This window comes from Triturus cristatus, chromosome 3_1 (genome assembly GCF_964204655.1).
Source record: "Triturus cristatus chromosome 3_1, aTriCri1.1, whole genome shotgun sequence".
Classification (NCBI taxonomy): domain Eukaryota; kingdom Metazoa; phylum Chordata; class Amphibia; order Caudata; family Salamandridae; genus Triturus; species Triturus cristatus.
The window spans coordinates 217,514,593-217,542,270 of NC_140583.1; the positions used below are offsets into that span (position 1 = coordinate 217,514,593).

The 27,678-nt window shown below is 42.7% G+C and overlaps 1 protein-coding gene across 5 annotated transcripts in view; it reads right to left on the bottom strand.

Annotated features, from left to right (window-relative positions):
* Window positions 1–27,678, bottom strand: part of BNIP2 (BCL2 interacting protein 2) — a 204,630-nt gene that overhangs the window by 81,350 nt on the left and 95,602 nt on the right. For 3 of the 5 annotated variants that reach the window (XM_085643699.1, XM_085643698.1, XM_085643697.1), the window contains exon 6: window positions 9,186–9,362. The exons of the other annotated variants lie outside the window; for them this stretch is intronic. In XM_085643699.1, coding sequence (XP_085499825.1) covers window positions 9,186–9,362 — 177 coding nt within the window. The remainder of the gene's footprint in view (window positions 1–9,185; window positions 9,363–27,678) is intronic. 5 annotated transcript variants of the gene reach the window in all.

A 27,678-nucleotide genomic window follows, 5' to 3' on the forward strand; every position in this document is an offset into this window, starting at 1 on the left:
AAACTCTTGATTGTGCAGGAACCAGTTGTGGGATCAACTCCTAAGTCAACTAACTTCAGGAGCAAGATCTAGATCCATGGAGCCTCCCACGCACCAGCTCAGGTGAATGAGAGGCAAGTGGGAAGAGAGTCCCGCTATGATTTATATTTCTTTTTAGAGACTCGCCAGATGATTTGGATCATGATGAAGACTGGTCTCGGGAGCGGATAGAGAAAATCCTGGCGCGAATAGGACTGAACCTGGGACTTAGACCGTTATTAAGAGATGTCTCAGTAAGGATTCTTTTTATGTGCGGGAATGTACAGTGTGGCTTGTTGTCCTGGGTGGCTTACGGGTCCATCGACGCACAGTCACTTAAGGCCTTGGAGTCACTTGAGTCACTCAGAGAAGACTGGAGTCCTCATCTTGGGCTCCACCCACTCTGCCTGGGATGACTCCTGGTGACCCACAGCACTTGGTGCCCCCCACACCCTAAAACTACACACAAAACATAGGCATAATCCTGGACCTAGAACTGCCAGATCAACGCCATCTCATCATCCTGCTGCCACACGCTATGCTTGCTCTGGAAGACCATCAGGTGGATGTCCACCGAGTCCAGAAAGACGGTCACCCACGCACTAATCAGCAGCAACATTTACTACGGCAACGCACTCTACGATGGACATTCAGTTCACCTTCGCCAGACTCTTACTCAATGTCCCCCACCGCAACCACATCACCGGCCACCTGAGACCTCCACTGGCTCATAGTCAACAAAGGAATCCCCTTTAAGCTCCTCACGCACACCTACAAAGCTCTACACGATGTGGGACCTGCGTAACTTAACCACCCACTCGGATTCCACGCACCCACCAGAGACCTATGCTCCGCCCCAAATGGCCCTGGCTACCAACCCACGTTACCACAAGACCACGGCAGGAGGAAGATCCTTTTCCTACCTTGCAGCAAAGACCTGAACACCCTTCTTCTCCACCACAGTGCCTCTGGCGGACCAGCTGTCTCCCCCCAGTCCCGATCCCCTCAGCACCTTGAGACCCTTACGGGCGAGTAGTTGTGCTTCATAAATAATCAGATTGATTAATTGCTCAACCAGAGACACCACAGGCACATCTGATGGGGATCGGTCACAGATATTTGCTTGTGACAGACCCTATAGGGCATAAAACTAGTATTTTTAGCTGGGGGGGGGGGGATGGAGGGGGGGAGACACTCCCATAGGATTTATCTATTTTTTATTTTAGAATCCACAGCATTAAAAAAAAAAAAGAAAGAAAAGAAAAACAAATTACAGATAATCATAGTTACAAAACAAGTGTTTGTAACATACAAATAAGTTCATTCAGAACCATACATATCAAAGAAATCATAATCAAGCATTCAAATGATCATGGATAGGGCCCCAGATTAGCATTTCCTGCGCACGCTTCCGTGGTCCTTTGAGTGAATACAAGCTAAATTCTAAATTAAAAGTATTATAAAGCCTAGCCCGCCACATTTCAAAAGAGGGTGGCTCAGGTTGGAGCCATGTGGATGCTATACATAACCTTGCTACCCCCATAGCAACAAATATAAGTGGTCTATATTTAAAAATTGATGTGCCTTGAGACAAATCCTTCCCAGTGCCTAATAACATAGTCGACGCGGAAATATTTATATCCGTACCCGTAACTTGAGATAAAAACCTCTCAATATGATATATATAAAAGTAGTTTAGTACAAGCAAAAAAAATGTGCAAAGTGCCCGCATCATCACAACCACACCGAAAACACTTCCCATCATACTGGCTCCCCCATTTCTTCATCTTAGCGGGGGTAAAATAAAGATTAAATATTGTTTTGTAGTGCTGTGTTCTTAGATTCGCAGCCATAAATAAATTAACTGCTGAGTCAATCGAATCCTCTAAAATCACATCTTGCGAGTCCAAAATAGTCCCCCACCTACGATTATGTTTCTCAAGATCATCGCTTTTTACCGATTGTAGTATATTATAGAGAACCCTGATACGTCCCTGAATCCTAATAGCTTCGACTATCTTCAGTGGTTTTAGCCTGATAGCCTGTTTATTTAAATAATCACGTATCTGAAGATATTTGAAAAAGTGACATTTAGGAAGGTCGTATTTGCAGGCTAAATCAGAAAAGGAAGCAAGGTGTCCTTCTGCATCCATAAAATGTCCTAGTTGAAAGATTCCTAAGAGTCAATTTCCCAGCCACACTATCTTGAAAGATTGCTGGAAGGATACCCACCGCTGATAGAGGTGTATAAAATGAGAGTCTGTTAATCTGAAAACTTTTGCAGATTATCCTCCAAACTTTGAATAAAGCCACAGAGATCTTAAAGCGAGTTCTTTTGTAATAACTACCATCTACCCTGAGAAAAAGACAGTTTTTAACCTGTGATCCAAGAACCATCTGATAAATTGATGTAGCTTCAGCAGGATTAGCCACTGCCTGCCCTGTTAGAATAACTCGGATATTAGACTGAATACAAGCATAATAGTATAAAGTAAAATCAGGCACAAACCAACCACCTCTATCACGGGGTAGTCATGAATCGAGCAGCCCTGCGTGGTTTCCCTGGAGCCCAGAGAAATCTAGAACAGAGAGACTGAATTTGTTGTAATTGTGTATAAGAGATCTCCAGGGGGACTGATCTAAAAAAGTATAACACTTTCGGCAAAACATTCATTTTAAGCACATTTGCCCTTCCAACCAACGAAAGATGGAGGCATTGCCATCTATCAAGAGCTTGTTTAATGCTTGCCATTAAGGTCCCCCAGTTGGTGTCAACTAGATCTTTTAAACAAACCTGTAACTTAATACCAAGATATGTAACCTCCTTAAGAAATCTTGGATCATTGTTACTATTCTGATTATTACAGAGTACCTGGGTTTTTGATGAATTAAGCTTATACCCTGCAACACGGCCAAACTTGTGGCAAGGTGCTCAATTTCGGGAAGAGCCATCAGATGTAATAATAGCGATGTCATCTGCATAGGCACATACACGATATTGATCCTGTCCCACCATAAAGGGTCTAATCCTAGAACTCTGCTCGAGCAGGACTAAAAATGGAATAATATACAGCGCAAACAGGAGCGGAGAACATGGACAGCCCTGGGGTGTACCTCTCGAGATCTGAACTATCCTAGATGTTAAACCCATAGAACAGATCCGAGCAACTGGGGAGTGATAAAAAACCTGTAGTGCCTGGATATAGCCGTGAGGAAAGCCCATAGCTGATAACACTTGCCACAGAAAGCTCCAAGATACGCGGTCGAACGCCTTCTCGGCGTCGAGAAGCACTATTCCAACATCCCTGGTTTCCACTTCAGCAATGTCCAACAAAGTAATAACTCTTGATATATGGTTCACCGTCCCCCTACTGGGAATGAAACCATGCTGTCTAAGGGAAACTAAGGGGGAGATAACCTTGGCTAACCTCATTGCTAAAATTTTCGCATAGATCTTCCCATCACAGTTTGTCAAAGAGATTGGACGGTACGACCCAGGGATATCTGGAGGTTTATCCTTCTTTTTAAAGACAATAATAGTAGCCTCGCTCCATGATTTGGGTGCCATACCAGTTTGAGCGGCTTGGCATACTGCCAAAAAATAAGTTTTACGGTTGTGGAAAAAAGTCCGATATAGTTCTGATGGTAACTTATCTGGCCCTGTCGCTTTGCCTTGAGTCATAAAATTGATAGCTTGCTCTAATTCATCCATTGTAATAGGACTGTCTAGCCACCCCAGCCTCCTCCTGCCCTAAATGATAATATTGAACATCTAAAGTTCCGAAACCCATCTTGTCGATTTCTCCATCCTGTTCAGTATAAAGTTTTTGAAAAAAACTGAAATATCTCTAGAATTTCGTGAGGGTCATGTGTTAATCTACCCGACAGATCCTTCATACCTTCTACTCTCTGCGATGCTTCTCTGGTGCGTAGCCTTTGGGCTAAACACCGCCCTGTGGCCTCCCCAAATTCATAGCGCTCTTTCTTAAAGAGCTGATATTTTATAGCAATCTCCTTACTCCATGTCAAATTATTATCCTGGCCACTTCTATTTGTACCTCAGTAAGATTAATGCCAGACTGGATCCCATGTACTAATTTTCCCTCTACTAGTTTCAATCTATCATATAATTCCAAAATTCTACGTTTAGCTTGTTTCTGTTTATTAAGTCCAAAGCTCAACACCTCGCCTCTAAAACAGGCTTTGAAAGTATCCCAAACATTCCCACAACTTGTGGAATCGCGGTTTACCATAAAGAAATCTCTAATCCAGATATTCATATATTCAATAAACCCGTTATCCAAGAGGAGAGCTCTATCAAACGTAAATACCCTCGGTGTCCCATTACCCCCCAAAGCTGGAATATCCAAAACAACTGGAGAATGATCTGAAGTAATTCGGGGAAAAACTTGAATTTGAGCTTTAGTTAGTAGTGACGAGGATATGAAAAACAATCAAGCCGCACTAATTTATCGTGTGGATACGAATAAAAGGTATAGCCAGGAACATGTGTGTTAAGTACACCCCATGCGTCTACTAACCCATGATCCGAGATCAAGTGAAGCAAAGCATTAAATACCTTAGGCTTCCGAACTTTATAAATGTTGAATACCTGCTAGTAACTCACCGGGCGCTAAATTAATGTTAAAGTCCCCACATAGCACAAGGGGAGTAGGCCAAGATGCAAATTCAACATTTAGGTATTCAAGAACGCAGGATTCATCCAGATTAGACCCATATATTGTGCAAACCGTAAATTTGACCCCCCCCCCTGTTACACATTTGACAATTGCCCACCTTCCATAGCTGTCTACCACTACACGGCCTGAGGCTTGTATACTGGTTTTACCCCCGGTTCGTAGTTGTCTGTTGTGATGTGGCTAGGAGTGAATACCCCAAACCTAATAATACTCTACGATTCCCCCACGGTAAATGTGACTCCTGGATACAAATAAGATCTGGTTGCATCACCCTAAGTTCGGCAGCAACCCTTTGCCGTTTATTGAAATTGTTAAGTCCACACACATTAAATGAACAAATTCTTAACCCTGATTTAGCCATATAAATAATATGGATACCATCCCTTAAATAATTCTGTAGTCAAGATTTTAATAATCATCATAATCACCAAATCATGGATACTGCGGATTAATTTTCTTTTCTCCCCCCTACACCTACACCCACTCCCCCCCCCCCCATGTTGCCACCCTCCCCCCCCCCAATCCCAGCAAAAAGGCAAAGGGACTTGTGGTCCCAGTGATGACAAGCTCCCTCTACCCGAGGCCCCCCGTCCTACACTCTACAAGAAAACACCCTAAGAATGAATAAATCCAACCATTTATCAACCACACGGCATGTCTAGGAAAAGACCACCTAAAACTAAATTCCTTATCCGCACATGCTTTGTTGATAAGCAAAGTACGTTATAACTATAATACTAACCATCCATCAATATCGAAAAGCAGTTAATCATACATCATTATACAAAAGTTGTTCTATTTTAAATAGTATGGAGGTATTCCTTAGCTTGAACTTCCGAAAAAAAGAACTTAACCTGATCCTTAAACAGCACCTTTAGTTTCGCTGGATTAAGCAAGAAGGCTTGTGCTCCCTTGGCCTGAAATACCGAAATAAGTTGGCGAAGCTGCCAACGCTTCTCAACTGTATGATGACTGTAGTCAGGTCGCACATAAAATTCCATACCCTTTCCCACTCTTTCTGTCGGGGCGAGCAAGCTCATACAGAGCCTCACGAGCTAGAAAATTATTTAAAGAGATTAGAATTGCACGGGGTTTTGTAGTTTGATTAGAGCGGATAGAAAATGGAAATCGGTGCGCCCTTAGCACCTCCCTTTGCCAGTCCCAGTGTTTTAGTTCTGGGAAAGCCTCAGAAAATAGCTCAGAAACAAACTTGCGGGGATCTTCACCCTCCACCCCCTCGGGAATCTGCAAAATTCTAAGGTTACTACGACGGGCACGATTCTCTAAATCGACTAGTTTCCATTGCATGTCTTCTTTCGTGGAGCGCAAGGACTCTGTTAGAGTCTTCTGCACAGCCAATTCATCTTCAAGAGTGGAAAGCCTAGCCTCAGCTTCATTCAGCCTCGTTGTAAATTCCGCACATGTCTTTGCTATCCGCCGTACTGTATTCTGTAATTTCCGGCAAGAGCTCTGTACCTTCTAGCTTTCCACCCTCGTTTCCTCCCGGTGTGCCATCATAGTGTTATAAATTAGGGTGAGCTAAATCTCTGACGAATCTGTAGGTTTATTTTTACCCATTTCTGTAATAGTACAAGAGCCATTTTTATTCATGAAAAAATTATCCCAGTGAGAGGCATCATCGTTATTAGTGCTATCAACTAAAACAGAGCCCTGCCTACTCTGGTATTTTTTTCGCACTGTGCCAAGGCTATCGTCTGACATGTCCCACTCGACATAATCAGGATGGGTACTACGGAGATAGCTCCCCCCGCTCCTTGTGGCTCATCACAGATCTTATCAGTATCCTCACTGGAATTAGCGTGTTCTGAAAGTGAGAAATAATTATCACCGGAATCAATTTCCTTCACAAATGAGTCTGTAGCCTGAAAATCAACCTCTGGCTGAGTGTGTAGGGGTGTTGCATCAATACTACTACCTTTGAACTGTTCTGCCGCGCCATCGTAGACACTTCCTCCGTCGTTCATGGTTGTTAATGACAGAGGATTTATGACCGGGGTGCCCGTATTTGGGAGAGTCAGAGGATCAATAGTTTTTTTCCCCCTTTCTTTGGCACCGGTAAACAGCTGGGGAATAGTACATCTACCACTGGTGTTTTTATGTATATCAGCACCACTTTTTTCCTGAGTGCTATCCCCCTTACTGTTTTTAACCCCTTGACTCGCCTGCGTAGAGATCTTGGGGAGGGCACCTCCAGCCCCTGCTCCACTGCCATTAGAATCAGCCAGGGGGCGAGCTCTCCCTTTTGCAGCTTTCGGCGGCATCTCTGAACCAACACACTGCACTCCAGGTCGGCATCCGTAGTATGCTTCCGCCACGAAAAACCCCGGGCGTGCACTCCAGCAGAGTTTCTGAAGTCTTCGCAGCCCCCTCTGAGCCCCAGCCAGAGCAAAGTTCAACATTCCAGGGAGGTGATCCCCCGTACAACGCAGTAAGGATCCCGCAAATTCAACAGGCACGCTCCCTTCCACGAGTGATTGGCTCTAAGTAAAACCTTCAATTAGTCCTGGAAACACCGCGGAGCCTGTGTCTGTGCGTGCCACCGTGCAAAAACCGCATCCAGCACAGACCGCGTTCCGATGTGTTTTCTATCCGAAGTCCGAAATGTCATGCCATGAAGAAGAAACCTCCCACCGCCATGCCGAGTGCCAAAGCAGGATTAGCCTTCAGGTACATTCTGTGTAGAGACGGGAGCCCGGGAGCGGTCCGCTTACACGTCCGAACACTCGGACGCCATCTTGCCTCAGGATTTATCTCTTATGTAAAAGGACATTGCTGTGGAGTAATATTTTGTCGGCAGAAATGTAGTAATGACTGCTAGATCACCTTTTTCTTGCCCAGCAGTTAAATGTCCAGCCATTTGCACTCAAGAACTTACAAGCGTAAACAGGTTTGTGAATAAAGCACTCCGTTTTTTCTCTGAAGCTGTAATTACTCCTCATTGATTGAGTTTGTATAGCGTATGGTCTGTAATGTCCAAAAGCCTCCCAGTGTGTTAATGAATCTAAGCTCTTGACAACATACCATAGAATATATTTAGTCTTTTTCTCTTACAGTAAGATTGTCTTCTGCATTACCTACTCTCATCATCCACAAATTTTATCAGGCAGCTCTTTAAGTAGATGCTGCTGGGTAATCATGTCTGACCTTAGACAACCCTTTCTTCCTTCAGTTCTTACTTTGCTCTCACAGTATGATTACAGCCCTACACTGTGGGATAATTAACTTTGCCAGGCACATCAAAGTGTGGACATCACTGATCTATCAGGGCAACCCATATATTATTCTAGATCTCCAGCTCTGCCTTTGCTCGCAAGCTAGAACTGCTCATCTATGAGGAGTTCATATGTTAAATGCACTGTGAGAACCCCAAGTCGTCTTTGCGTAAACCTGGCTAAGCTTTGACAATAGAACTGAGTAATATTGTTGTCCTTGCTGTATTTTTAAAACAAATGCAAAATGTGATCACAGACATGGAGGACTGCTGACCCCAGCAAACGACCATCCATGTGAGGACCACCTTGTGGTGACCACCTATAGTGATGGCCACCAACAGTAGTGAGTCGCAATTTGTGACCTACCTCATGAATATAGATACAGTAGGTCATTTTATGACCCACTCCAATTTGGAAATGTGGACCAACATATTTGAAAATTGGGTTGCTTCAGAAAATACCACACTGGGCTCAATTTGTGCAAATGTACAAAGAACTGAACCAAGTTTCAGGTTGGTAGTTGGTTGCCCTCTCTCCCAAGGGTGCAGATAAAAAGGCCTATAATTAAAAATGGTAAATCACTACTGCCAACTATCAGTCTACCAACAGCCTGGTGAGTGGCCAGCTATACTACGCTGTGTGTGGATGGTTGGCAATACACTCCATCTTAACCAGGAAAACAATCTGTTCAATACCATAACTGACAAAAGAAAATGTAAGCTGCAACCACCGCTTCAGGTCAGCAACCCAGGACATAGACCGTAGTCCCAGGTCAGAATAATGGCAGGCTATGTGCTCCCCTCTAGGATCATAGAAAGGGATCTGGACCTCTGAATCGTCACAGACCGATCTAGGTCTCAGCACACACACCAGATTAGTATTAGCCTGGCCATGAAAAATACATGCAGTCAGGTCGCTCAGGACAGGGGTACAAACGTACTTACCATGCATGGATATTCTTATCCAAACTGAAGTACTAGGCTTTCTGTGAAAATCTGTTCTGCAATCAGCCCTCATGAAGTAGTAGCACAAGACATGGGTTGTAAGGCTCTTACCATTGTTTTTAGTTATTTTTATCTTAATTGGGATATTGGAGTAAACAAACTTCTGCCAAACATTTATTGAAATAAATAAAATAATTACTGTCTGGAATTACACCAGCGTGAACATCATAATCTATAAAACCAAGACACTGTTTGGGCATAACTAAAACCTGTTTAGATCTGTAACTTACCTCCATGACTTATAACCTTTTTATATGGGTCTATTGCTGTCATATCCACTCTGTGATCCTGATCTCCAATACGAAAAAGACGCCAACGTCGACCTTCTTCCTTCTCTTCAGCTGCAGTGTATTCTGGGATAGAATCTTTCTGAAGTATTTCAGTAGTTTTGGGTTTTGGAAGATCATCTGTTGAAAGAGAAACACTAAAAGTTGTGTTCTTTACAGGTTTTGGTCAAATGTAGTGTTTGTCAATGGTATCGCCTGCATTTGCATGCGTTTATTGCAGTGAAGATCTTTTGCATGTTAAAATGACTCATTTATAACACCGGTGGGTGGCCTATTAGGATCTACACGTGGCCTTTGAACTGGCCTGTTTCCTCTGTGTTACATGAAGACGTTGTTTAACATTTAAACAGTATAACCAGGGCCAATGGAATTCTGTGTTCGGGGATAGCCAAATTGCGCGGGAGGGTTTAGTCAATTAGGCGTCAGGAAATGCCAAACTGCTGCATAATTGCAGGCCATTTTGTGATAGTATTACTTCATTTTATAATTGTAATTTTTTTTAGCACTGTCTGGGCATTGGTTGCACCTTATGAGTAAATACTCGGACACCCAAATATGGTAATAAGCAGTAGAAAGGTGACCAGGAAGGGCCTTCCACCACACAGCTAAACGTGTTGCCGCATGCTTTTTTTTTTGTAACTTTTAAAACATTTCAGCATTGTGACAAAATTATGTTTTGTTCAAATCTGCAAATTATGCAGCGGATGATGGACTACGTGGCAAATCAACTATGTGAAAAAATGCTGCTGCCACACAATCGCATAATTCTAGTGGCCCGAGAATAACCTATTTCCAAAACAACATATTAGTTTATGGAAAGGATGTGTGTGAAGATGTAGTCAAACTGATTGCTGCCTCACAGAGCTTTAAAAAGTGTGATCTGACAGTGCCCACAGATATCTGCATACTGACCGCAAGCCCTTGGTGGAACTGTTTAGGTTCCTTGGGGTAAGGCAACTTCAAGGAAATCAAGTGGCAATTTCACCTCCAAGAATCCAGGCACATATTGGTGTACGCTCGAGAAGAAAAACATTACAATTTTTTTTTTTTTTTGGGTGTACAGTACGACTTACCTTAGAGACGGTGTGGATAGGGCATATCTGGTGAGTCAAGGTCAAAACCTACTTAACAGTGAGTTACTTGAAGATGATTAGAGTTGGCGTCTACAGGAAGCTACAGTTTTGTGCTTGGTTATGGACTAGGTCGTTCAGAGTTAGCCTTTACTGAGAAATCACAATAGTGACATTATGCCTTTTGGACAAATATTAGGAGTGGTCATGCTGTTGGGATTTTTGAAACACTTTGGTTTGTTGTATTACTGGCCTTGAGAAGGAGGCTGTTAGAGCTTGCCCCTGAAGATCACATAGGTTTCAGGGCGCAAAAGTGTGAGAAGATAATTGGTGGCTTGAGATTGACACAGCAGTGCTATACGTACAGCATTCCTTATTCAACTTATCACTATTGTGCTTCTTGTCCTGCGCAATCATATGGTATTGCCCTGAAGAGGACCTTGGTCAAATCTTGTCAAGCACTTAAGATCCAAACGCATCGGCACATTATATTTTTATGAGGCGCTCAAATATTTTAGATGAACTTTGAAAACCGGTATCGAACTCAAGAAGCAGTTTTCTATAGTCAAAATGATAGTAACCTTCACATGGAATACAAGAAGTGCAATTTTTAGGTTCTAACATATATTCACTGCATTAGTATTAAGATCCAGGACAACTGAATCAAGGATGTGAATCATTTGTCATCACGGATATGTGATGATAGGTCTTTCATATAGTTTCTTGTTTTTGTGAAGTTTTGTACGTATTTTTGACTATTTGTTATCTATGAAGGGAAGTATTGCTTCAGTCATTTACAGGAACACATTGAGTAAACCCTGTATTTTCTTAACCACATAATTTTTTTAATTCATGTCCCCAGTCCAAACTCTCTCTGGTCTTGTTAATACAAGACCTAGTTCTTAAGAAAATCAGAACCCCTGGAACAGTGTTGTCATTTCCAGAGGAAGAATGTGCTAATGCGGGATGGGGCTCTGGAGGTGGAGGCTCAGGTGGGTGCATTGGGCACCATTGTGTTCAAAGAGCTAGTAAGTATACCTTCCAAAGTTTTATGTTCTTTCACAGGTTTGGAGTTACTTACCATATCTCAACCATATATAGTTATTACCGAGTCTAAGTAAATCACGGTCACATCTACTATTTTAGAGGGAAGCTGGGCAAAGTAGAAAGACGTACTTGACGCATTTTGGTCTGATGGTGGGCCAGATACGGCTGATTGAAAATGATTTTTTTTTCTCCACTCAAAACTATTTTAATATGATTTAACATTTTTGGATGAACAGGTTATTTCATAAAATTTGAGTCTGGTATAGCTTGCAATTGGTGTTCACATATTTTATTCACAGGTGAAAGCTTTAGGCAAGGAAGCAAGTAATGATATACTTGAATGATCTTCCAGACACTAATATGCAAAATTGAGTTTTTTTGATGAAACAAACAAAATTCATGGAAATGTATTATCAATTCAATGGCAATTCAAAGTTTGAGATCAATTCAAACTTTAGACAGTTTTCGTTTATATATTGGCACTAGGTAAGCATAGGCAAAGACATGGCAAGCACCAAAAAGGTATATCAGTTGTTCTCAGTGCTGTCAGCCAATATTCATTTCACCCATTAGTACGCCTTGCCTTCGTTCTATGGTTTGTTGCCTATGGACTATGATAAATTAGAGAAAAAGCTAAGGGTGGCCTATTACTAATGCCCAACATGCCTATAGTGGCGAAATCGTAGCATATATGAACTGGTTTGCTCCAGGTTTCCCAAAATATGCCCAAACTCCTATACATGGATGTATTGCGGTCGTTAATAAATTTGAGATTGACTTCTTGATCTTCTGGCTAGCACTCCAGTGATGATCAGATCCTGTAAATAGGTTGGTATCTTAGGGGTGAGGTATAACGAATTTCAACAGCTTGGCAAAATTCTCCACCCCCTCCTCCTCCTCCTCTTATCCAACCCAGGGCCTGTCAGGTTATCACCGTTGACAAATACAATGACTCACGCTAGTAAGCCCGAGGAGCCGTGCCACACCCTAACCAACTTCCCTCACTCGCTCTCTTCCCAACACCTCGGGCAGAGAAGAGGATAGTGGTGTGAGGAAGTATCATGCAGGGCTGACAAACCTAGGTAAAGTAATGCACTAGAGACACGAGCATAGTGAGGAGAGTAATGTGAATGGCATTGCTAAGGGCCCCACTATCAGCCTTTAGAACCACTGCTGGGAAGGGGGAGAGAGGGAAATCCCAATCCGGCTGAAGTACACACACAATAAGCAATGCAGTGATGAATCTCTGAAATGTAATAATAAACAGCCTTTCTACTGCTGCTATACGCAGTCCGTCTTAGTGTTCATATGGAGGCTACTCATGTATGGGGTACAGATTGCCAACTTGCGGAAGGCCTTTAAACATTCGTCTGGTCACTCCTGCGCTTCTTAGCCTCTTTATTGCCTGCACACAGACAGGAGCCATACAAAAAGCATGTTCAGGAGCACAACAAACTAGCAGGAAAGTGGGTATTTAATATTAACAAGCGCTAGTGCATGTGTATGTGTATTAAAAACCGCAATGTGAGAAGTGTTTTCTTTAAGTAATTCACAAGTGTGAAATACAGTGGCCCGATACCAACCCCGATTAACAATGCCCCAATTCATCTGAATCTCAGGTGCCAATGGCTGATAGGGGTTTATCTGAAAGCGTGTGTGCGCGTACGTTAAAATGAGCTTTCACCACACACAAAGCTGAGCCTGCTGCCGCCAACATTGGGAAATGTTAAAGACACAGACATACAACATCAGCATTGTTTGTTTAAAGCTTTAATTGGCTATGTTAAAAAAACATGTAAAACAGAAAATCTCTTTTGGCAAAAAAAAGTCTAGTGTCCAGAAATATCACTGAAGACACCATAAAGAAACACAGTAGTCACGTAAAGCAAAACAGCAATGAGCCATGTGCTATGCAAAACACAATTTATTAATGTAGCTTACTGTAATGTGACAAAGATCAGTGAAAATATATTCAATTTGCATGCGAATTGATCCAGGCGATTTCAAAGGATACACAAGCATTTTAGTATTTTTAAACTGCTGTAGTAGGTAAACACAAAATCTTAAATTTTTTTGAAAGGGGTGCATTGAAATGCCAAGCAAATTTCTGCTCAATGACTAGTCACTATAAAAGTATGACGGTATTTGGTTGAAGACATGCAGATAAGCCAGGCAGACTATGGAAACGAAATCAGCATGCATCCAATTATGATTATGCAATATATGTTGAAAGACGGAGGAGCGCTCTACTCCTGAAGCCCAATTATGTTGATTTTCCCCACATGAAGCCATGATTGCTGGTATTTTAGTAGCCTGGTTCTTACCACATAATGGGAACGTGAGGGGAAACCTACAGCATGTTAGTTGTCTGTTTCCAAGACAAAGCTGTTAAAGGGGAGCTATTCTTCTGGGATAACGAAGACAGCAGCATTAACAAACCAAAAAAAGAGAAAGACAAACTTTTTATAGAAACTTCACAAAAATACTTCTTCAGAAAAGTATCATCTGAATAGCTGGGTTTCTCTCACCAGTTAAGCTAGACGCTTTATCAGGTGCCACATGATTACCGATACCGTGCACAAACATTTCTATAGTAATGTTCAGTTATTTTCTCTCAAACATACTAATATGACCTTTCTACTACATCCCTAGGATGCAATTGCTAAGAAAACCTGAAACTAGGTATTTTATGTACTAGTACATCAACATCTTACGAATCCAAAATATTAAATTCCATAAATGTATTAAATCTGTCTCTATTTAACAATTATTGTAATGATAAAATGCAGTTAGTTCAATATGATATTTGAGCACCTCTATGAAGTTTATTTTTAGTGTTAATACAAAAGTGTTACTTACCAGTGACACAGTTAGTTAATCCTTGCACACAGGCTTCCTCAAACCGTTATGAAGTCTAGGTGCATGGTAATGGCTCTGGAAACTAACTTGGACAGCTCTAACAACTTCTGGAATTGGGGGTTGGACACCTGGCAGTGAGTCCACAGTTGTTATCAAAATGAAGGGACTCGGAGCACATCAAGGTCCAGCATGAAGGCTCCAGATCAATAGTCAAAGATAAGAGGGCTATGCAGTTCCCATTAGGATGTGGAATTCTACTTAGGTCAGACATGTTCCAAAGGGTCAGCAGGGAGTGCGACTCTTTAGGAACAAATGCCCTCACACACTTAAATAGGTATCATGCTTTGTCATTGGGCTTTTGCTCCACAAAGGGCGGGCTGCAATGCCCAACGGGCACCCTCAATGGACGCTCTTTACTGGAGGTCTTTTAATAAGCCATCTGTGAAGGATAGGTGTGCGAGTGTCTATGTGTAGATTGGTGTAGTAATTGTATAGGTGCGAGTATCATATTAAAAATAGGGCTGGGAGTATTCCCCAAAACTAATTTTAATGACAGAATTATCCTGCCTATATTAAAAATAGTGGCGCCATCTACTAGAACTCAATATTTAAGATCGCTGTTGGGTCGACATGGTTCTAGCTTCAATAAGTCATATAAATGATCTAGCAGCTTTTCTTCAGGACCAGTGTAAGCTAATCTACATAGTGCTTGGACTTTCAGTAAGTGAGTTCCTCTATGCACTCTCAATCACACATACCTCTCTGGGTTTTTTACAATTCTTGAAAATGACCCTATTTAGGTTTCAAAATGACTCAGAGTGAAGCGTGGCGGCACGCCAAGTTGAGTGAGTGTCCCGTGAGCACTGTCATCGGTGAACTACCCACGCTGGCTGACACGGAAGGGAGTGCACAGTAACTGCCATACAGGTGAGGACCAGGCACGCATCATTACCAACGTTCCTGAGAGACAGCAATGACAACTTTGATCCACTGCCCAAGAAGAAGAAAAAAATACCATCTAGCAACTCTCAGCACCGCAAACTGATGCCAAGCACTGCCAGCGCGGACATCTTATTGGTCAAGGGACAAAACAATGAGGTCAGGCACTGCCAAAGCATATTTCCCATTGGTTTATCTTAGCACAGCACAGAGACACCTATTCATTCCGCCATTCGCAGGAGTTGGTAGGTACAGTCTGTCTTGTTAGCTTGCAATACTAGGGGTGATGACCATAGTTCAATCTGTACACAAATCTATTCACCCATCAACACATACACCCTTCCTACGCACCATCAACACATTTCACATACACAATTATAAACAGACACTTACATCCATCCAGCCATATACATCAACAAACTCCAACGAGCGGACCAATAATTCACATGCACGTCAAACAATCTTTCATCTACCCATTCTCATAAATACCCACCCATCCACCCATCCATCCGCAGGCACTTTCATCCCTGAAGTTATTTCTTTATCTCCCATCCTGGTCAATCTTTAAATTCGCCTGCTGGTACATTCTTTCCAAAGGCAAAAAGTAGAAATATACAACTACGCTGATGACATGCAGCTAATGTTCAATCTCAAGGATACTCCAGAATCTACAGAGCTCTTCCAGAACACTATGATCTTTATCCGTGACTAGATTAATTGCCATCAACTGTGACTGAACTTTAACAAAACCGAGGTGGTGATGGTCAAAAACAAATCACATTTCGGAAGTTCTCCTTTTTGGCCCCTGAAGTTGGGTCTCCCTCCCATTCCAAAAACAGAGGTCAAGTGCCTCGGCATACTTGTTGACGAGGATCTCTCAATGAAGCCACAGACTGGAGAAGTAGCCACTAGCTGCTTTTTTCAGCTTTGCAAAACCAAAAAAATCTGAAACTTCTTTTCGGTCAAGGCCTTCATCGAGATCGTAATTGCACTGGTCAGGTCACAAATAGATTACGCCAATGCTCTTTACCTAGGTCTTCCTAAAGGATTTAGTCAAAGACTGCAGCTTGTTCAAAACCAAGCAGCCAGATTGGTATGTTGTCAATCTAGACACTGCCATACTAAACCCCTGGTAAAGAAACAGCATTGGCTCCCAGTCACCCTGAAATCCCTGTTTAAAACGGATTGTACTATTTGTTTAATCCGCAATGGTAAAATACTCAGCTTTGTCTTCTAGAGTTCAGCGCTACCTCCCTAATAGCAATCTCTGATCAGCACATCAGAGATTGGGGGGGTAGGAGGGTAGGCTTGTTCTGCTCGCTCCAGGGGTTTGGAGCTCTCTCCCTGACTGAACTCTCTTCCTGACAACATAAGAGCATCAACCTTCTACAAAAGTTTCATAATCTTGCTAAAAGCCTGTCTCTTTAGACAAGTCCACTAATATCTGCATATTCTCTCTGCTTCTTGATTTTCAACACCATGAAACCTTTTGGTGAACGTGAGCTTTTAAAGTTCTATTGTAACACAACATAGAATAAGACCCCTTAACTCATACATACTCCCCTTCCATATTTTTTTAACCTAGTTTATCATTTCTCTTAATGTCAGACCGCTACTAATAGTAAATCTTTCTGGCATCACATATTTGATTCATACCCTGTTTTAAATACAAGATATATTGTTCTTAGTACACAAAAACATTTAACAATACAACACCAAAACTTTGTGATTTAGCATGGTTTGTTCATCACAGCTGCAGTCCCTCTGCCACAGTCAATTTCCAAAACTGATCTCTGGCACAGCACAGAGACTCTTCCACTTCCTATGACTACAGTGATGCAACTTTACAATTCCCGCAACCTGTACCAAAACTCTACTCTCCCATATCTCAAAAAGAGGATTATGTATCTTCTACGGGATGCTTGCACTGAAACATAATGAATGGGCTGAGCATTTCCCTTTTTGCTTTGTATTTCTTCTTCTACAACCCTCAATAAAAACAGACAATTCATCAAGCATACAAATATGGAAAAGCCCTCTTAGACGTCATCCCCAGAATAATATGCATCATTATCTCCCTACACATCTGTGAGGCTGAGATCATGTGAGCTTGATACTATGAAACTTTCATTTCCCTTTCAACCTTTGAGCAATCGTGGATTGAAAATGAAACAGCAAAGAGCTATCAACTGTCTCTTCCTGAGCTTTGGCATATTAACTCTTTATATTGAGACTGGTTGTTATCACAAAGAAGTTTCTCATTTTTAGGGGCAGTGGCGACCCTGTTCCTAAATTTTGGAATTCACTAAGATTCTCTTTCTTTGACGAAGTGCCTAATTTGCCATATTGATCCTCAAAATGTTACACGTTCGCTTTTCTCCTCCCTCTCAAGTTGTTGTTCTAGCTTTACTTGAGAGCAGCGTTATTTTATGTGCCCATATTGCCTTTTATACAGTTTCAAGGTTTGTGATCACTTTTTTTAAAGACTGCTCATTATATGTCCATGATTAAACAAATCAGGTTTCAACTTTTCAAAAAATAACTGCAGAAAAAAAGGGGAAGATGAATATTTCAATGCAATTTAATATTAAGGCACAACAGATATTTCTTAATGGAATGTATATTATTCTTGTAAGCTGTTCATGCCTCTTTGCAGCTGAACAGAATGGAGGGACAAGGTGAGCAAACTGAGGTGGGGGAAGAATAGTGATTAACTTTAGGTCAGGTAGGGTCAAGATCACAGGATGAGCAAAACAGGTCCATCTCCAGCCTACTGAATTAAAATCCTGGTTTGTGTGGAGAATTCAGCAGACCGAACCTTGAAAGAAAAAAGTCCTCTGACCACAGTATTTCATACTTGGTTGTGTGAATTATCAGTAAGTTGACAGAGTCTGACAGACCGTATTATGTTAGGTAAGACAAAGAAAGGAGGTGGGGTGTAAATACATACTTTATGCCCATGTCACTTATCTAGGAATGATGGCCATACACAGAAAGTTTCAGAATCTAAATCGAAGGCAAGAACAGTAAATTACTAAAACAGGGTGAAAAGTAAATGCATCATCTCCAGTGCATAAAACAGATTAACAAAAGATCTGTTCAAAAGAGTTTGCTAACTTGAGCTGTTGTGATGATGAAAAGTTAATCGTTTTACTGTAATGAGGACGACTAAGAACTCAATAGTTTCCAGGTGAAACCATGCTCCTTATTTGTAGTTAAAGTACTGGTTACAGACTTCTCTATTTTGCTTCAGAAAAAGGACTGGTTCCATCAGCTAATAAGGGATGCTAGGGGGACGAAAGGATAAGAAGTGAAGTGGTCAACAAAACTTAGCACTATGGTTAAATTACCACAGCAACCTAGTCAAAGTAGTGCTCCAGACGCATATTAAAGATCTTATAATACTGAACAAGATACTTAGTTTTCGTAGCCATCATTTTAACAGATATCAGTCAACTGCCTACTGTGATCGGTTCTTTATCCAATTGTAGATGTGCCAATAAGGGTCAGAGCTCCTTTCTGGTGGGCACTGCCAGATTAATCCGACTCACAAGGGTGCAAAGTTAGCTAGAAGCCACTTAGATCGAAGGCAAAAAGTAACATTGTGACTTAGACTCTTACAGAGGAAAGACTTTATTAGGGGGATGGGTCACAGGGTCTAATGCATTAAAACTTCACAATATTTTAGATGCTGTTTGGGTCAGCACAGCCCAGAGCAAGGACTGCAGAGGCACTGGGAAGTCTCTTTCCATCATCTCGCTTTGTGACCTTTAAAAAGCTTTTCTTTTTCCAGCATTAAATATGAGCCTGAGCATAGCTCCATGGTCTTGGATACAATATGAGTGGAGCTAACATTTTTGAGTGCTGAAGAAGTGCGCATTAGCAGATAATTCTGGAACTGGATATGGAAGTTCCATATTCATCAGATTGATGTAGCAACTTCTATTTAGACTTATGCAAGAGGACAAAATTTTTCTACATTTTAGCTCTAAAGGGAACTAAATACAGCCAAAGTAAATTTGTGGTTGGATGTAGAAGAACAGGGTATAGAACATATAGGAATGTCCAGGCACATTCTTTTCTGCAGTCAGGTACCAGGTACAGGACACACATCCACACACAGTCTCTAACGTATCTGTTCTCAAAGGGCCCCACAGCTTCCATCCTAGTCAGATCTTCCACAGCAGGCAAGTACAGCATGTATGAACTCCGAGCAGACCACTGTTTCTAGGAGCAGGGTGGAGAACTAGCTGGTCTAACTCTGAAACATTCAATTAATCAAACGGGGACTTTGGCACAGGAAAATCAGCTTCCTTTAAACCTGAGCAATAAGGAAACCTCTTCATATCATGCTCATAAGGCTCTACCAAACTATATGGGGCAAAGTAAAGATCTTCCTAAGCAAAGTCGAATAATGTAATTATACCGGACTGTCCCATGAAAGGCTATTATATGACTTTCTTCAATTAATTTCATTAACAGGGTTGAGGATACCACAGACGGGGACTTGTTTATTGACTGCGGTTAACTAACTTTAAATATTGTAGACTTCGAACAAAATAAAAAGGTCACCAAACAAAGGTCTTATTAATTTCACTAGAACCTACCTAAAATCTTCAAATTTCCTCAATATAAGCTCTACTGCAATGTAATTAATATTTATAAAACGGATACCCTGGCCTACAGAAACCACATGATTTCCATCCCCAGGTTCACGAGGTAAGGAGACTCCTTTCAGTGATAGTGCGCATCGGCATCTACTCCATTGTTAAGATTGTGTTCCTGCAAGAGGGTGAGAATGGAGAAAGTGGGTGTAGTAAATAGATGTCCATGCTTATGTAATGTAAATAATGAGAACTGCAACCAGGGAGGTGGGAGGGCGCATGTGAATCTATAGCTCTACATGCCAAGAACAGATGCTTAGTGGGTAAGTAACTTAATCCGCTCGAGGCATGTGTGCTGTAGATAAACATGCTTTGCATAAACTATATAGCAATATTCTCCCAAAGCGGTGGCTAACCAGTAGATGTTGCATTTGTATGAGAAAATGTCTTTAGCACTGCTTGCCCTACATTGGTTTGTTGGCGTGATAACACATCCATACAATAGTGTTTGGTAAATGTGTGTGATGTAGACCATGTTGCTGCTTTACATATATTAGCTATAGGAATGTTACCTAAAAAGGCCATAGCTGTCCCTATTTTGCGAGTGGAATGCGCTCGAGGGGGTATTGATGAAGTTTTTAGCTTCTGCATAGCAAATTTGAATGCATTTAATAATACATAGTGAAATGCTAGATTTAGATGGGATTGCCTTTTTGAGGTGGAGCAAATGCAACAAACAGTTGCTTTGTTTTATGGAAAAAAATGTGTCCTTTCGATATAATACAATAACGCTGTTCTGACATCAAGTGTGTGAAGAGCACGTTCTGCTACAGAATCAGGTTGAGGAGAAAACACCGGTAACTCAACTGATTGGTTAAGATGAAAAGCAGAAACAAATTTAGGGAGGAATTTTGGGTTGGTGCGAAGAACTACCCTATCTTTATGAAGCTGAAAGAAGGGTTCTTCAAAGGTTAATGCCTGTAGCTCACCAACTCTCCTTAATGAAGTAATTGCAATAAGAAAGGCAACCTTCCATGAAAGGGAGTGTAAAGGACAGTTGTGTAATGGTTCAACGGGTGGACACTTGAGTCTTGTACGTACAATGTTGATTCCATACCGGTGCCGGAGGTATTCTGGGTATTATTACTCTTTTTAAATCCTCCTTAAAGGCTTTAAGCACAGGAACTTTAAACAAAGATAAATCCGGTCTGTTTTGCAAATATGCAGCTACTGCTGCAAGGTGGAATCGAACAGATGTGTAAGCTAGATTAGGTCGTTGTAGGTGCAGAAGGTAATTAATATTTTGAACAGAAGCATCTAGAGGATTAATATGGTTATTACAATAGATAACAAATAGTTTCCATTTCTCTGCATAACAAGTTCAGGTAGTGGGCTTTCTTGCTCTTTTTAGAATAGTCATGCATTCTGGGGGCAAATTTAGGTATCCAAACTATGACTTCAGGAGCCAAATCGCTAAGTTGAGCTCCTTGGGGTTTGGGTGTCTGATTTCTCCACGGTTCTGAGTGAGAGGGGTGGAATTGAGATGCAGCTTTTGATGTGGAACCACTTCGAGTTCCAAGAGTGTGGTGTAGCACGGTTGACGGGCCCATGTGAGAGCCACTAAAATTAGTATGAGCTATGTTTTTGCCTGAGTTTTCATACCGGAAACGGAAGAAGTGGGAGAGGTGGAAATGCATAGGCAAATATCCCTAACCAATTGATCCATAGGGCATTACCGTTGGAGTGAGGGTGTGGGAACCCGGAGGCGAAGTTTGGGCATTTTGCGTTGTCCACTGCGGTGAACAGATCTACTTGTGGAATTCCCATTTTTGAAAGTATGGAAAGAAAATTTGGGGATGAAGGTCCCACACGTGCATTTGCTGCCTCCTCCTGCTGAGGAGGTCAGCAATTTGATTGTTGACTCCTGTAAGGTGTTATGCCAGAAGATTAATTCTGTGATGGACTGCCCAACTCCAAACGGTCTGAGAGAGGCGTGACAGCTGGAGAGTGTGCGTCGTCCCCCACCCTCCCGTTTTTGTACATAGCTGTCATGTTGTCTGTGTGAACTAAAATAACTTTGCCTTTGAGGTGAGAATGAAAAATTTTGAGCAATAGACATACTGCTAGAAGCTCTAGATCATTTATGTGGAGACGTTTGTGCTGGTTGTCCCAGAGACCCTGAAATGTTCAATTGTGGAGAGGAGCACCCCAACCTGTGAGAGATGCGTCTGCTGTTAGCACGATGTGTGGAACAGGGTCGATAAACTGCCAACCTTTTTTTTTTTTTTTTTTTAACACATTTTATTGAATGTTAATAGTACAAGCGGCCAGGCCGTTAACAGACGCAATTATAAATCTGTTACAGCAAGGTACTGCTATAATATGCGTCAAATGGAGCCTGAGAAAGAAATACACAAACGAAACTAGAACCATAGCACAGGTAGCACATTACACTCCCGAACCTCAAGGGAATTGGAATCAGACTTGTATGCGGCCAAGTTCATTACAGAAAAGGGGTAAATAGCTGGTGTGTATACTGCCAGTCCATAGTGGATCCATCGGGTGTGTAGAGGGTAGGTCGATGCCCTTGTACGTTGCCCAGCAGACCAGATCTTTGTGTGTGTTTGTCGGCAGACTAACTTTGAAGACAGCTATTTCTGAACCCATACATCTGTCCATGCTTCGCTTCCACACACCAAGTGATAGCAGCGTGGTCCCATTCCAAAGTTGGGCAATGTCCCTTTTGGCAAGAGCGACACCCAGAAACAGGAGGTGCTGTTTATAATGCCCCCCCCCCCCACCCCATTGCCTTCAGTACTATGTAATAAAAATAGTTTAGGCTCGGGGGGGGGGGGGGGAAAGCTGCCAGGATAAGACCCTCTCCAGGCAGGTAGCAACCTTGCACCAGTATGGCTGGAGAACATTGCAACTCCACATGTGAGGAAATAGGTCCCCTCCTCTTCATAGCACCCGAGACAGATAGGGGACTGAATAACTCCCATACGCCAGAGCGGAGACAGTGTGTAGTAAGATCTATGACCATATTTGAACTGAACGGCCACCCTTTTAATAAATTTGTGGGTTCCACCACTGCAGAGAGGACACGTGTAGACTTGCATGAGGCAATATTGCAATGCATGACGCAATCATTCCTAGCAGGTGCATAAAAGTCCTGGCTGGGAAGGTTTGCTTTGCATGAAACTGTAGTAACAGTTTGAATATTGAGAATTTTGGCTGCATTGGGAGAGGCTAGAACCGTTTGAGTGCTGAGAGTCGCTCCCAGATAAGATTGTATCTGTGAAGGCTGTAGATGAAATTTGTCCGTGTTGAGCGTGAAGCCCAATCGGTGGAGTAGGTCTAGCGTGGTTCGAGTGTGTTATAGACACTTCTAGTGTGTGTCGGCTTTGATGATCCAGTCATCTAAGTATAGGAAGACATGAATGTGTTGTGTTCTGAGATGACCTGCTACTACTGCTAGACCTTTGGTAAACACGCAGCAGTTACTCCGAATGGGAGTACTTTGAACTGATAGTGTTTGCCTGCTATCAGAAATCTGAGATATTTACGATGAGCTGGATGGATGGGAATGTGAAAGTATGCATCTTAAGTCTAGTATGGACATAAAATCACCTTGCTGCAGAAGTGGAAGCACATGTTGAAGCGTTACCATATGGAAATGTTCTGACCGTATGTACTGGTTTAACACTCTGAGATCCAAAATTGGTCTTAAGGAACCGTCCTTTTTGGGGCTCAGAAAGTAGAGAGAGTAAACCCCTGAACCTTGGTACTGTAATGAAGCTGGTTCTATGGCTCCCTTTTCCAAGAGAGATTGGACCTCCTGTTAGAGTAACTAAGTGGTCTGACGACAATTTGAGGTTTGGTGGTAAACTCCAGGCAATAACCATGTCGGATAAGATCTATTACCCATTTGTCCGATGTTGTGGATTGCCAAATGGGGAGAAACTGTTTAAGCCTTCCCTTGACAGGTGTTAGATGATTGGGAGAGGAAGGTGTGGGCAAGTCACTGTTTGTTGGCAGAAGTGGAGTTACATGCTGTGGCACCTCTAACCCCTACCTTTGGAGTCGTTTCCTCTATACCATCCTCTATAAAAACCTCTAGAAGGAGAAAATTGGGTGTTGCCTTTATAATAGGAAGCATTTGGGTCTGAGGATGTGGTTTTGGACCCTCCTCTGTAAAAGGAGCAGTGAAAGGAGCCTCGATTTGATGGGACTGTAGCGCTAACCTGGACTTTGCCACTTCCGCGTCTTTCTTAATTTTTTTCAAAGCCTGATCGACTTCAGGACCACAGGTGTTGTTTATCAAAAGGTGCGTTTAAAATGGATTGCTGAACATCAGGTTTAAACCCTGAAATCCTAAGCCATGCATGCTTTCTGAGGAGCAGGCTGGTATTAATCTCCCTAGTTGAGGTGTCAGCAGCATCTAAAGCACGCCTGATGAAAGTTAGAAATGAGTGTGCCTTCCTGAACTAACTCTTGCGCATTGCGTTAGTGTTCATCTGGGAGATATTGAAGCAGTTGCTCCATTTCATCCCAGTGTGCCCTGTCATACCTAGCTAGTAGGCCCTGTGTGTTGGCGATTTGCCAGTGGTTAGCGGCTTGAGCAGCTACTCATTTCTCCGATGCATCTATCAGCTTAGACTTCTTGTCTGGGGGAGGTGAATCACCAGAGGTTTGTGAATTTGCACTTTTACGAGCATTTGACACTACTAGAAAGTCGAGAGGCAACTGTCCCTTAATAAAAACAGAATCAGATGGTGATGGTTCGTACTTTTTATCGACTCTGGGAGTTAAAATACATGCTAGCACGAGGCCTTTAAAGCATCATCATGCTCTTTAACATAGGGAGAGTTTGCCTTGACCCATGTGTGGATCCCAATAGTTCAAACATAAAAAATCTTACTTCAAAAATTCTTTATGTAGTGAAACCCCATGATACTCTGCTGCTTTAGCAATAAGGTCTTGAATGAATGAAAGAAAATTTGTAAACGCGCTACTTAGCCCGAAGGCATCAAGGCGCCTAATCAAAAGCGATTCAAAAAAGGCAAAAGGCAAATCTAAGAGTAGGCATTGGCAAATAGCCACGTCTTAAGGGCCTTCTTAAAAGCATGCACGCAGGGAAGAGATTTGATCTCCAAAGGCAGAATGTTCCACAGCTTAGGGGCCAGAGTTGAGAAAGCTCTGCCACCCCACTTGGCTTTACGAATCCGGGGAACTAATAGCAAGGATTTATTGGCAGACCGGAGGGTTCTGGAAGGTGTATAAGGGACCAGCAGGTCCCTCAAGCCTCCGGACCTATTAGTGGCCGGAGCCCTGTAGATCAAAGACAGGGACTTAAAGGATATCCTGGCCTCAATTGGAAGCCAGTGTAAGGTCCTTCTAGCAGTATGGGCAGAGGCCCGTTTGGGCAGGTCCAAAACCAGTTTGGCAGCAGCATTCTGCACCATTTGGAGACGGGTTAACAGGCCCTTGTTAATGCCTAAATAAAGAGCATTACAATAGTCGAGTCTGGAACCTATCAGTGCCAAGACAATTTGTTTCCTAGCCTGAAAGGACAGATAGTGCCTGATCTTCCGTAGGATGTTTATAAGGCCCCAGCAGGTGGAAATGGTCCTCTTTACCTGTTGGTCCATCCTCAAGAGGGGGTCGATCAAGACTCCTAAGTTTTTGGCCAGGATCGTCGGTGTCGGGCACACGCCCATAGTGGAAGGCCACCAATCAGCCGACCAAATATCCTCCTTTCCACCAAACACTAGAATCTGTCTTTTCCCCATTAAGCTTCAATGAATTACAGACCATCCATTGAGCGACTGCCTTCATACAGTTCTTAAAATTGGAGGCAGCAGAGATGACAGGTTGGGCAAAAGACAGCAGTATCTGTGTATCATCGGCATAGGAGATTACCTCCATCCCAAAAGATCTAATAAGCCTGGCAAGTGGGGTCACATGGATGTTAAAAAGGGTCGGACTTAATGCCGACCCTTGAGGAACCCCACAGTGCACAGGAAGGGATGGAGACAAAAACTCCCCCAGCTTTACTCTCTGTTCCCTCTGATTCAGGAAAGATGCCAGCAAACTAAGTGCCGGCCCTTCCACCCCTATCTCTCTCAGCCTCGATGTTAGGACTGAGGGAGACAGGGTATCAAACGCAGCCGAAAGATCCAACAGGATGAGGAGAGTGGTCTGACCCTTATCTACTCTGGTGCGGATGGTGTCAAGCACAATGGTAAGGGCAGATTCGGTACTATGCTCTCTCCTAAATCCGTGCTGCGAATGATCTAACCGATCAAATGTTTCCAGAAAGTCGACAAGATGCTGATTAAGATGAATTTCCAGCATCTTGGCAGGAGCTGGGAGCAGCGAGATGGGGCGAAAGTTTTTAAGCACGCCCGGATCAAGTGTGGATTTTTTTAAAAAGAGGTTTGACCACCGCTTTCTTCCATTGAGAGGGGAAGGTCCCTTCCTTCATTGCCCTGTTCATAATACCCAATAAGGGAGGCAGAAGACAGTCCTTACACTGTTTAAGAAGTTTCAGAGGGCAGGGGTCTAAAGGGGACCCCGACCTAATCTTAGACAGGAGGACTTCGAGTTCCGATAGGGAAAGGGATGGAAAACTGGACAAACACCCCGGGGACACCTCCTCGGGTAGTGGTAACGGGGTAACGGGAGAACATGTGGAGGTAGATAGAGTTACCTTTTGTAGCTCTAAAGCCGAGTGAATATCCACAATCTTAGAATTAAAGAATTGTGCAATATCGTTACAGAGCTGCTGTGAGCTGACCACAGGGTCTGGCATCTTTAGTGAAATGAGCGTGTCTACGATTTTAAAAAGGTCTTTCGGTGAAGAAAGAGAGGAGGTAAGAGAGGTGAAATACTCTTGTTTAATTCTTATTACCTCCTTCTTATATTTCTTCAGAAGGATTTTATGTCTGTCCCTCTCACGCAAGTCCCAGCTAGACCTCCAAAGACGTTCCTGTCTCCGTAATCCCTGCCTGAGAAGTCTTAATGATTCAGAGAACCAGGGAGCCGAGGGGGTTTTTCTAGCAGAATAGCACAGAGTGGCCGGTGCCAGTTCATCAAGAGCTATTTTGAAACCGTTCTCCAACCTCTCCACTGCCGAGGTTACATCCTCCCCAGGGGAAATCAATAACCCTGTAAGTCTGGGGGCGAGCACGTTATTCGTTAGATTTTTTAAATTGCGTCTCAGTTCCATCTTGCTAGACTCATTTCCCTTATTGCTAGCCAAAGTGGTCGTTAAAACCAGAGGGATCGCATAATGGTCGGACCATGAAAGAGGAAAATGCATTTCAGTGGCCAACCGAGTGTCATTGGAGAATACCCCATCAAGCGTATGGCCAGCCGTGTGGGTGGGGCCTTTAACTAACTGTATCAACCCACACCCAGAGAAGATATCCAGAAGAGATTGAGTTTCAGTTAACTCCAGATTCTCCAAATGAAAGTTTACATCCCCCAGAACGGTGAAGTGGTCACAACCAAAATGTGACTAAGATCTTAAGCACCTGATGGCCAAAATCAATTTTGGTCCCTGGGGGTCTGTAAATAAGAAGGCCCTTGAACGGCACTCCGTATGCTCCATTGATGGAGAATTGGAGAGCCTGAAATGACTCCTGGAGATCCTCTAAGGGTGTAATATGGCAGGACAGATGGTCCCTATGAAGGATACCAATCCCTCCCCCCATCCGACCCACTCTATCCATCCTCACTAAGGTGTAACCTTCCGGGACTGCCTCCACAAGATCCGGACCTGAGGAATCCTTGGCCCAGGTTTCAGTTATGAAAACCCAGTCCGGGACTTTAGTCAGTACAAAATCCTTAAAGGCGAGATTGTTTTTAATTAAGGACCTTGCGTTTAAAAGAAAACCCTTATTGCTCCTCACA